At 37.4% G+C, this 13,054-nt stretch overlaps 1 protein-coding gene across 2 annotated transcripts in view; it reads left to right on the top strand.

Annotated features, from left to right (window-relative positions):
- Positions 1–13,054, top strand: part of LOC306774672 (zeta-sarcoglycan-like) — a gene marked incomplete at both ends in the record, with an annotated part of 384,198 nt that overhangs the window by 260,425 nt on the left and 110,719 nt on the right. For both annotated transcript variants that reach the window (XM_079264816.1, XM_079264815.1), the window contains one exon: positions 12,936–13,037. In XM_079264816.1, the coding sequence (XP_079120942.1) occupies positions 12,936–13,037 (102 nt within the window). The remainder of the gene's footprint in view (positions 1–12,935; positions 13,038–13,054) is intronic.

Genomic DNA, 13,054 nt, shown 5'->3' with positions numbered 1-13,054 from the left:
GGTGTCCAAAGTTGGTCCTCAAGGGTTTTTGATGTATCCCTGTTTCAGCACACCTGGCTTCAATTAAATTGATCAAAGAGTATGTAAAGTTTTGCACAACAACTGATTCTTTAGAGTCAGGTGTGGTTTTTGATGTGAGTGACAGTCACAAGAAAATATGTTACTCCCTCCCGTCTCTACTTCATTTGTCAATTTCCAGCTCGGATCATCGAGCTGGACACCCTTGATTTAAGCACAACAACCGCCAATGCTCTCAGTGCCTGAAACAACCATCCCAAGCCAATATCATTAGACCTGTGACCTGTAATTTGTCTTTGAATACAGAAGGCATGAGCAGTGACCTTTTGAAAACAAATGTTGATAATCCAAATAATTGCTGGTGTTTATTTGTTAACATGTTGATGTAATTAAAACATTTTAACATGCACGGCCCCATTTTAACAGCAATTATATGAATTTAGAGTTAAAGAGGATGATTCCATGTGGGAGCCAGAAGGTCACTGTTTTAGAAATCCCACTTCTGACACCAAATTGTTATGGAAGTGTCAATAACGAGGAGTCTGGTTCTGAAGTGAAAAAGACTACAAAGTTTCTTGAACAGAAAATAAGAACAGAACAGAATAATACAAATTGCAATTTGGAGAGACAGTCAAGAGGTCCGACGGGGCTGAAGTCTGGAATGCTCTAACTGAGTTCCGGACTGAACCATCCTTTTACCCTCGCATAAGGGCGTCAATTGTCTGCCCTGAATCTGTGTTATTGTAAACAAGAATGGTCTGTTATTAGCTGTAACACTCTTCACGGAAGAGATTCTTCTAATTAATCAGATCCCAGATGTCCAAATGCAGACATGTCAGGCCCTCTACACATTGCTATATCTATAAAGGGGAGTAAGCAGACACTGTGTAACTAAGCTTAAGTTCTTAAATTCAACATGACCTGTCAGAAAGCCCTCAAAGCCATAATCAGAAATGAATATACACTAGGACTATGAAATATATGAAAATCTAAGTCAGAACATAAAATTTCACAACGGTCACATTTGTCCTTTTTCACAGATTACGTTCTTCCATTGGATGATCAGAGGCCTCCAAGCTCAGTTCAGCAGTGTGTGGTTGTGTTTAAGGGGAATCTACTTGAATGATGATTGGCATCACAAATAAGAGACCAAGGGCAAAACATTGGGAGGAGCAGATGCAAAGCGATCAACGTAGCAAATGAAATGTGATTTACCAAAAGTGAAACTGATTGCATTGGCTAATTTTCCATCTATGTTTAGCACATGTGAAAGGCAAGTTTTAACTGGTAGAACTTTATGCAGAAATGGTTGGAGCGATTGCAAGAAGGGAGGTAGACACCTCAAAGGAAACAAGAGAGACCTTTTTGTTTCTGATCATGTACATACTTTTGGAACATTTGTGGCAAATATTATGAACACATATTGCCGTGTTACTATTTTGAATGCTGTGTTATGTATAATGGATTATTCCTGCTATGCTGGGGGTCTGCTTGCATTGACAGCCTTCCCCACTACCTGTATCCCAACTCTGATCCCTGTCTTAAGGGTGTCAAAGGTGAAATAAGTAACAATGACACCTAGTGTTTCAAATCAGAACCACAGTATAAAGAAAAACATGGAGAGCATTCTTCTCCCCTCCCACTCAAAAAGTGTTGCGTCGATGCCAGTTTATGAGAGAACGGAGAACATGGCGCCTGCAAAACGCCCAGCATTGGAGTCAGACATTCTTCGATGTTTTTTCGTGAAGAGGCTCATGTTTCTATTTTTTTTCCTTTTCTTTTGGTCTTCTTTGCCAGTCAAAATATTCTACCAATCCAGGCCATGTTGTCTTTACTCACTGTTATTGTTGTTAATGTTATTGTACTGCTATAGACTGAGTTTACAGGAATTTGAGGTGAGGATAATGTGGACTGATACGGTTTGGGAAAGGAGATTGGTGCACCGGTTTGACATAAAACACAACGCACTGAACCGTCTTCACACAAAAAATGATGGGTAGTAGATGCCAAAAAATGTAGTTGCTCCTTTGGAGTAACTGCTTCCTTTGTCACAGAGATTATCTCATCGTCATACAGGGCTTTGCCTAATTGTTAGCGCTAGCACTTTGAAAATTTAAAATTCTGCTGAGTAGTTGGTATAAGGCAAACAACCTGCAAGCATGAGTTTTATATGCTAATTTACTTTTGTATGAAATAGAATGTAAACAGAAGCTACAGTGATCAAAAATGCCACCCAGTGGCTGTTTTTACTGTAGTCGCACTTATTAAATACATTTGATAGTAATTTTGTAAGTTTAGAAGTGCTAACACACCATTCACTTGGCCAAAATATCATTGTTGTTGCAAACTAATTGACCAGGAATTTACTCAACTAATCCATCAATACAGTCGCATGAATTCATTTAATGAGTGCTGAGCATGAAGTTAGGTTGAACGCTTTGTAAATTAACTTTTTGGCTATTTTAAGCAATATTAAATTTCTTACCTGTTGAGGACATTCAGTCATAGTCCAGGTTACCATAGTAATATCCAGACACATGAAATGGTGAAAGATTTTTCATAACAGCATGCAATTTCAACAGTGATGAAGCCGCTTAAGCTAAGCCATAAGGCAAACTCAATTATTTGTCAATTCATATTCTTACCGTTTCCAAAAGCAATATTCCTTGGGTAAGAACCAAATGAATAATAGATTAGAAATAGCTGGTTACAGTGGTTCAGGTTTGTGAAATGGGTTCTTGCAAGGAGTATTTGTTTAAACACTTCCTAGTTTGGTGGAGGCCTCACTGGAGGGATGCTATTTCCCAGAAGGAGTTGTTAGGGATTCAAAAACCTGGGTGTCCCTTTTGTTACATCCTGATATGAACTAGTTTTTAGAGAATGGATGGATGATTAAAAATGTATAATTCATAAAAACTTTGAAACTGTAGTTGTCTTGTTTGCTCACATATACAGTGAAGATTACTGGTTCAATGAATCAAAGTTGTGATCCATGTACAGAAACATGCTCAGAAATGTATAGAAAATGGAAAAAGTCTAATACAATATTGATACCTTAAATTTAACAGGAATCAGTCAGTGCTGTTGCTGTTACTGTTTTAAACAGCATTCACGAGTGAAAAGTAGTGGTCTGCATCTGCATTGTGCTGGTTAACACCCAATAAAATTCACATTCGCAAATTACAAAAAGTTATTTAAAAAAAATCTCTTCTTAGATACTAATCTACTCTAAAAGTAAGTATATAATAAGAAATTCATTTGCAGGGATATCTGTAGTTAAATATCACTTTAGCATCTGCTGGTTCACTGGAAAAAAAAAATGCTGACTGCCCATTTTAAACAGGCACAGCACTGGGCAACCCCACTCTTATGACATCTCCTTGGAGGACCTATTGTGTACTGTGCTGACAACAAAGCCACTTGTCCTGTTAATTAGTGAATTTTACCTCTTAGGAAACTCTCAAAAAAAGAGGCTCATGACACATTTAGTAACTTTTGGTTGTGTTCTTAGAATTTGACTGTTGTGAAAAGATCTAGTTTACGCTTCTCAATGAGTCATGGGTGCTAGCGCAGGCCCACAAGGGGCTCGTCCTCATGCACAGCATGTAAACTCCGAGCTGTGGGTAAGAGAAGATGACTCCTGCCCTATAACCAGTGTGAAAATAATTTGCATGAAGCTCCAACTGGCTCATCATGCCTTGGCTTATAATACAATTTCATTGTCTTTTTAATGTAGACAAAAACGTTTAAAACACTAATCTGTTTAATTCTTTTCTAATTAAATAATCTAGTTTAAAAAGTAGACCATCTTAACTAATGTGTTTGTTGTATTGCTTAGTTCATCTTGTCTCGAGTAAATAAGAACCCTAACTCGTTGGTGAAGGTGGTTTTGTGCCACAGTGAGCAAAAGATCTATGAACTTTGTTTGAGACTGTATGATCATCTCTGCATAAACGGATGGAGCTTTAAAATAATGTATGTATTTTACAAATATTAAATCCTTTTTTATACTCAATAATGTGTGTTTGTTGCATAGTTTTGCATGTGTTAATGTAGTTTTTGGTATTCTGTCTCTGATCTAAAAAATGAATTACATTTCCCCTTCTTTTGTATTGAAAATAGTATTGAGTGTTGGGCACCATTCTTAATATCAGTATTGACTTTAGAATTGTGGTGTCATGACAACACTATAAAGCACGTTAGAGGGCAAACCTCTCAGTCCAAAATCATAAAAAAAATTATCTATCTTCTCAGTACTATTTGGCTACAGTCCCACACATAATATTGTAAATCTGTTGGACTAGTTTTTATTTACAAAAATGATGCTTGAGGGGTATCATGAGCACCACAAAGTAGTCATCAATAGCTTTTAGAGCTGGGAGTGAAACCATAACCTGTATTGTTGTTGAAAACTCAGTTCAACTGGCTCGTTATATCACCCACTCAGATTGAACTAAAAGAAGGATGAGACGACCATATTCTCCTCTGCTAGTAACCATGAATTCAAGTAATCTTTGAAGCAGGCGGTGTAAGACATCTTTTACAGCCTGACAGGATTATTCTGTGAATTTTGGAGGTTTTTAGTTGCCTCTGTTTTTTTTTTTTTTTTAAACGTAACCCCAGACTGACACCATAATGTTACAAATTTAAAGCCTGCTGATGTTGTACATGTTGTCGAGAGTTTTGTTTCTCTTGTTGAAGATAGAGTAGTTCTTGATGGCTTTGCTCATGTCTTTGGAGTTTATGTCATCCTGCAGAATGAAAACAATCACTCACGTTCATGGAGCGATCGCTGTGGATGAGCAACTCTTTCCCACGGCCCATTCTGCTTTTCAACAATGTACTATCCTCCCATTTCATTTCTCCACCACTGTCTCATCCTTCTCTCTAATTCGAGTTTGAAAGGCCCTGCTGGTTTGTTGAATCGAACAATTAATGATAATTAACTGCAGCTCTCCACATAGAATTCCTGTCTTTATGGACAGTTTCATCAATATGTGTGATCATGAAAACAAAGCTGGGAACGAGGGAAGCATGACTAATTTCTAATCATTAATCAACACATAATCCAGCTGAAGACATGTAGGTTTCATATAAAAAAGGTGCTTTTCTGTGCTGAAAAAAAGTTGCCATAATCCCAAATCATACCAGAAATCTAGAAGCAGAACAATAAAACGGCCCTTGTCCTGCTATAATGACTTTTTAGCAAACTATTCTCTCAGAGGTTTTAGGCTGACTGTGGTAATACACCCCTCTATTTCAGGATTTGTTTTTTTGTTTTGTTTTTTTCATTTGCCAATCAAAAGATTTATTTATTTTTAAATGGGGCTTATTTCTTATCAGCTGTAATAGCAATCTGTCTGCCAAGGTTCCATTTATTTATTTATTTAACATGGTGCAAATACTCTTCAGAAGCCTGAGAGAACTCTGACAAAGCCTATGATCAGAGCAGCTGTTACACTTCTATGCTCCCTCCTCTGTCACTGTCCTAAGCACCGATTTGACATGGTACAGTAGCTGCCTCTCTGCTCCGCAAGAGCCCTGACTATCATAATGCCCCGCAACGCTGTCTGAAAGGAATTTAATCTTACCATGTAAGTCTGATCCAACAATCTTTGGAGCATTCACTCGTGTGGAATCGGTAAAATGCTGCACAAGTGATCACAAACTGGCACAAAGCCCCCTTTTTTTCACATGGAGCATATGTATTTAATCTGTTTTCACAACTGTAAAACTTTTCAAGTGGTTGTTTTTCTTTTTTTATTTGACTTCATATATGCTGATTTACTTTCTGAGACAGTGTTAGAAAATACACAAGTCACATCATAGACAAATACGTTGTACGATCACTCAGACAAACATAAATGTTTTAAAATTTGACATGTAAAATTAGATTATTAACCATAATGATGGTAAAGCAATGTTCAATGCTCTAAGAAAGTTGTTCTCAAACTGGGGGTTGAGTTTTGCCCACAGTTATAAAAAAAAAAAAGTATTCATTTTTACCAGGCCTGTCAAAATGAAACCATTGAAACCAAAGATAAATCTATGAAATTAATTTTAAATTTTTGACAGATTAACACAAACAACAAAGTAACTACATGCAGCACATTAAAAATCAAAACTTGGTATTGTGTCCCCGAGAGAAGCTGGTTTTGGGCATGCAGGTGCTTTATCACAGTGGCAAACTGATCCCCGAATCCACCCGTAACCAGTTTAAACTCCTTATTCATGAAGATTCTGATGGTTTTCCAGCCTTACATTGAGGATGGCTACAGGATGACCCATCTGATTAATCACACAAAGCACTCTCAGAACATGGGGGTGGGGTCATGAACATCAGTATATGTTTTCTTGGCTCGACAGGTTTCAGAGCCAGTGCTCTAAGATAACGGGGTGTCTGTACAACATCTCCTGATTGACAGAAATCAGACACGACTGTATAAGTACAAGGTGAATGTGAATGTTGGCAGTAAGCCTGAACTTCATTAGCCATGTTCTCATGGAGACTGTTACCCATTTGGTTTGAAATCCTCCACATTTAAGAATTCAGGGCAGCTGTTTACATGGGAACCACTCTATTCTAATCTGGTGTGTACATGTGTTAACATTTAAGCAGCTTGCTCATGTCAGACGGGATATTTACATCATAGGAGGTATCAAAGATGGAGATGTCTGCAATCATATTGTCACAGTTATTGTGGCTTTGTGGTATTCTCAAGCAGCAGCTTGATACTCATGCGCTCCTACTGTTACTACTTACAAGGAGGTAAAGGCATGGAGACCGAGTTTGAATTAAAAACAAACCTTTTGTCACTGTCATTTGACTATGTTTTCTCACCACCATCTTCCCAAATGAGGAGAATTTGCTCATTGCGTGTTTATGTGCGGTCAGAGTATGCGCTGTAATAACTCAACCTGGCATGATTGGTTTTGGAAAAGGAATATTCTACTTCTGTGAAACCGAATGAAAATCCTTTCGGTTTGACGTTGATCATTTTCTTTCTGATAGTGCTTTCAAAAGCGATTGCAATCAGTATACTTGACTCCATGTAAACATAGCTTGTGTTGCTCATAAAATTCATCCAGTCACTATCCACTGGTTATAGTTACTCCTGAAACTTTGACACAGGTAGTGGGAATGCTGCTGTTGGGTCTGTCATATGTTTTGCTGGTTCAGTTGCCAGTGTTGCCAGGTCAACTTCACTTCTCACTTAATTAATCCAGTTTTTCTTGTCTTTCTCCTCTCAAATTTAAGTAAGCAGCCCATCTTGAAATCCGTGGGAGAGGGAAGATGTTCTCCAAAGCTTTAACAAACAGTGTGTTAGCTAACTGCAAGTCTGGAGCTAATGGATTGTAGCAGTCTTGTTTATAATCTCAGAGTCCAGGGTGTGGAGCTGCTTTTGCTGGCTATGCATACTGAACACCCCATGTAATGGATTTGCCTTAAGAATCCTAAACAGAAAACCAATAAAGAACCTTGAAACAGTCCAGCAGTCTCATTTAAAACGGTTTCATGAAAATGGGGCCTGAAAGTGGTGTATGCCATTCGACACAAAACTTGTGATCTTTAAAAATAGATGTGACAGGACAATGTGCTCACCATATGACAACTCTGACCCATGCGGGTAGACCTGTTGGAGACAAGGAAATTGACGATGTAGGTGGTGATGTGGTGAATCTCAGCCATTGTAGTGAACCATAACTATTCCATAAAAGTCTTTCAATATGAAAATATGTACATGAACTCAAGTTTCAAATCCACAGAGTGCAGAGGAAATTCACTATGATGCTGTTCACACTAATGCACACACGGAGGAGCATACCACAAGCCCCCTGAAGAGTCAGTGGTGGCCATCAGTTGCTCCAGATGGCAGATCATCGGGACTTGTGTCTGGACATGCAGAGCTCTCCATAACGTATAAGACAGTGCTGAGGATTGGCAGTCCTTTTCCCCCTGGCCTAACCCTGCCCCAGAATGCAGGCACCAACCCTCAGGATCCTTTCCAACAAGATGGCTTCAAACAGGAAGGAAAAATCCTTTAGGATGTTATTGCACGCTTCCATTAATGATGGAAAGAGTTATATTTTAAAGTTTTTTTTAATGCAAGGGTGCCCAGCTGCAGTCCTTGAAGGCCACAATCTTGCAGGGTTTCCATATATCCCTGCTCCAACACACCTCAATCAAACTAAGCAATCATTGTGCAGAACTTCACTGACCGTTGGATCCATTTAATGGAAGCCAGGTGTGTTGGAACAGGGATGCATCAAAAACTTGCAGGACAGCGGTCCTTGAAGACAACTTTGGGCGCTCTTGTCTTAGGTCAAACATAACTGTCACTATGTTACACATCACAGCTGTAATTTCTTCCAGTTAATCAGATAAAACATGATTATATGACAGCTATGACTTTGTGTTTGGTGTACAGTTAGAACCCGACCACATTAGGATGCACTCTCCCTCACCACCTACCGTTCTCAACTGTGGAAAAACTGAAGGACACAGCACATCAGCCTGCTGTTTTTTTCTAAATGTGTATAAAATTGTTTACACAGCCATGTCATAAAATATGTAATGGTGCTTTACCAGGTTCATCAGTAGTGTCTGCCGAGTTATTGTCTCCCTTCTTCTCCAACACTATGCCACGCTAACTTGCTCTTTTGATACAACAGTGTGAGCTCAGGTGTTTGCTAGATGCAGACACACTGTGATGGTGAGATGCAAGCCTTTTTTTTTAAATGATTTTTTGCTCTTTTTTCTCCTTCAACATTAATATTCAACCACTTTTTTATTTCCTCTTTTTCTTGCCATGATTCACTCTTTGATTAGAAGGTGTATTCATATGCAGGTTTGCATACGGTTTGCAGTGAACGTGCATAACTGGGTTTGGGCGCGTTCGGGACGTGATCCGAGTCCAATTCAGATGTGCAGATTTCTGTGTCATACAGAAGAAAAAAAATGCCTGCAGGTGTGCATGTATTAATTTGATTGTTTTTTGGCGTCTCTTATTTTCAGCTCATGCAAATGCATATACTTTTAGAATGGATCTTACACAGTGTTTTACAAATGAGATGGCAGGTCTACAGTTCTTAAAAATGTTTCTCAATGCTTTTCCATGTTGGTACAACTAACACATGTCTTTATGTTTATTTCTAATATACATTTCCTTAAACTAGAATTGTCTCTCCTCTAGGTTGAAGTTTGCACTGCAACATCTTTTATTTTTAAGCCCCTGATATAATTATGTATGTAAAAATGTAATTTCTAAATATTATTGCCTTATTATTTTGTGTGTGTGTGTGTGTGTGTGTGTATGTTTGCGTTTTTTATAGGCTTTTTATAAAAAACAAAAATTCATTGGTTTTTTTTTTTGTTTTTTTTTTCCAGCTTTAATTTCTTTCATCCGTCTTTTTCTTGAACTGAAATTTTTTGGGGGTTTCCATTACAAGCCAAACCGTTCTCTAAGGTCTGAGTACATTGTTGTCTTGACAAAGATAAAACAACTCTAATGTTAGCGTATGAAAGCTACAGCTCTCATGAGGCATTGACTGGGTACAGCAGGCAAAGATTCACGACATTAAGCTGTTGATTGTGGTTGAAATAGGTGCAGTTTATTTTTCAAATGTTACCTATCACTTCTCTTCCAGTTGGCCAGCATTTGTGGGTTTTTTTTTTTTTTGTTTTTTTTTTGTTTTTTTACTTTTTATCATGTTTTAAGATTTGAAAAGTTTCATGCCAACTTTAAAAAATATATATTTTTGTAATTTATTTGAACAGAGTCGGCCTATTCTGTAAAAAGCATCTGACAACGGAAGAGCCAGACTTGTACATGATACTTCTATTTTACATGAATATTGCAAAGTTTATAAATGATTAATATACACTGGGAAAGCAGATATCCACAGCGAACACATCTAAGATTCTCAAAACTCAACATAACATTGAAGAACATAAAAGTGAATCTCCAAAATGCTGACTTTCCAGCTTGTTGTAGGATTCGCCTAAATTAAATATGACTGATTGACTGCACTGTACAGCATTGCAACTTCCAATCTTTAGTTCAGATTCATCATTTTATAAGGTTTTAATTACAAATGAAAATGATAACTTCCTTTTTTTTTTCTGTACGCTTGCTTGGCTTCAGCCAAGCCACACCGAGCCAAGCTGTGGTAACATGTGTTCCCCTACAGCCACATGGCAGGGGGTAGTTAAGTCTCACTGCTGGACAACTGCACTGAGTTAAATTTTTTTTGTTTTATCCTTGGACTGTTAACCATCAAGTGTCAGTGTGTCTGAATTTATTCCCATGATTTTGTTCACTTTTTGGTTTGCGAAAAGAGCAATTTTGCCAAATTTGTTTAAATAAACAACAATTTTCATTCATTCATTAGCCTAACCGCTGAATCTGATTAAGGGTTGCAGAGAAGCTCGAGCCGATCTCAGCAGTCTTTTAGGGCAAAAGGAAGGGTACACCCTGTACAGTTCGCCAGTCCTTCACAGTAGTAAACATTTTCAATTGTCATATTTCTATATAGCTACCTGTACAGGATATTAACCTTTATTTGTACACTCCAGTATCATGTTGTTTAAGTTCACAAAATTGGTTAAAACATTTTGTTTAGTAAAATTCTGCGCTATTTTTCTTCAGTGCTTTCTTTTTTTTTTTTCTCCTTTTGATTTTTATAAATATGTAACTAGAAAAAAAAAAGAATAGAATGTAATAGAAATTTTATTGTCATTATACAGACATGCAATGTCTGTATAATGGAGGTGGCACTTCATGATTATGTCTAAAACAGTCTACACCTATTATCCACAAATAGATTTCTAACATTCTCAGTTAGTCTCTCATAGCACACACTCACGGATACAACCGCCAACATTTACACACAGTGCTGATCTTAACAAATATAAGCAAAAGATGTAGATAAATAGTAGGGGTGGGACTCGATTAAAAAAAAAAATAAATAAAAATTTCATTAATTACTGGGTTTGTAAATAGTTCATCTCACTTAATTGCATTTTAATCACATAATAAAATTTGCCCCAAAAAGCAATTTTTTTTTTTCATTTAAATGGATTTTTAGGAATGATTAAATCAAATAATAGAAAAAGAGATTAATATTGTAAAATCAAGCTCCCTAAATTTCTGGAAAAATGCATTTAACTTTCAAAACAGTAAACAAAGAAATTTTGTTTACTGTTTTGAAAAAGCCCAAAGTTAAAATGTCATTTTAAACACTTTAATAAACAACCTCCAGTTATTCTCTAATTTAGAGTACACAATATGTTACAGTAATTTGAACTTTTTAAATGTTTCATCTAAATTAGAGATATTATATCTGAAAGGAAACCAGGACAGATCACTTAGTGGCATCTTCAGGCTGATTATGCAGCAGAGGTGTTCATGTCCTGCTCTGACAGCAGCGTGGAGCTGCATGAGGACCGAGCTACGTGTGTTCTTTAGGATGGGGAGGGGGAGGGAGGTGTTGCTAATGGAGAAGAGAAAACTACACGTTCTTTTAATGGTTCACCCCAAAAGTCCTCCATACCACCAGCAAAAGATGCTAGACCTGTTGATGCTATGTTTGTCTTTAAATAGATTCACTGAAGGGTGTGAAACCTTGCAAAATATAGCGTCATTGTGACTAAGTTAGTGGCGCAGCTACCGTGTGCATCACTGTAATCTGCGTACCAGACAATTATGTCCAATAAAGGTTCTGTGATTAAAATGCATTATTTTTTTAATGCGTTATTGTTTTTGTAATTAATCAATCATAATTAACACATTAAGTGGAATATATACAATCTATACAGATGCAGTATTACTGGAACCAGTTGAACAGAGAATAGATTTAACTTGTAGTCTATGTTTCTGCGCTTATAGTATTAGTTTTTGCACATCGGTATGAGTTACTGCACAGGTTCCATTATTGCACATGTTGAGTCAGAGTTCAGTTTAAGCACATGTAGTGACTGAGTTATTGGACATGAGAGATTAATGTTGTCACGGCCCACGGAAAGAAACAGTTAGCCATTCTGCAGGTGCATACTCTGATCAGCCTGTGTCTCCTGCCTGAGGGTTGATAACCTGCTGCAGAACTTTCCTGTCCGTGACTGTGCTCCTGGCAAACCACACTATGACGCAGTATATCATCACACTCTTGATGATGCGATTAATGCGATTAATTGAGATCCACCATTCTATGTCCACCCTTAAAGGACACCAGGAGATTCTGCTCCAGTTTATTCTTCCTGACCAATCTCAGGATGTGCATTCGCTGCTGGACCTTTTTTTTTTCCACAGCTGTGGTGTTTGTGAACCAGGAGTGCTCTCCTTCCATGGCGACTCTCAGAAACCTGAAGGACGAAATCCCCTTTACTGGGTCTTTGTTTACTTAGACAGAAGCATAGTTCACTGCTTCCTCCTGAAGGTTATAATGACTTATTTTGTCTTAAGGGCATCTTAGTAGTGTGAGATACATCCTTACTGTTAAAGAACAGACATTAAGTAAAAAAACGTTTTCACCCCTGGTTTCCCATCTAATGTTTATCATCCAGGTAAAACAAGAGAAGATGTTTAAATCAGTGCAATATTTAATTAAAAATAAGGTGAAATTAATATTTTCTTTTGTATTTTAGTGGGAACAACATCAGACTTTCAAACATTATTTGGCCTCTTTCTAAGCAGTCACGGTAAAAGAGAAATTGTTCTCGTCTGACTCATCTGGTTGGATAAATTGTTATTTTAACTAGTATGACTGAAAAAAATCAGAAATGAATTAGCCCAACTAAATATGATGTACAACTTGCATCTCATCACTTTGTGGTTATGTGCAAAGCAAATAGCAAATATTTGTACAAATATTCTCTATATAACCACTGCGTATTTCTTTTTCTCTTTCTTTTCTTTTAGGATGGTATGGGAAATCTGCGAGTGACCAAGGAAGGCGTGAGACTAGAAGGAGTGTCAGAATTTTTATTGCCTTTATATGTCAAAGAGATCCACTCACGTCGGGTAAGAACATGTCTGTT

This window comes from Telmatherina bonti (genome assembly GCF_933228915.1).
Source record: "Telmatherina bonti genome assembly, chromosome: 3".
In the NCBI taxonomy this organism is placed as follows: Eukaryota; Metazoa; Chordata; class Actinopteri; order Atheriniformes; family Telmatherinidae; genus Telmatherina; species Telmatherina bonti.
The sequence above is the reverse complement of the archived record's forward strand: the minus strand, read 5'-3'. Positions and strand labels throughout refer to the sequence as shown.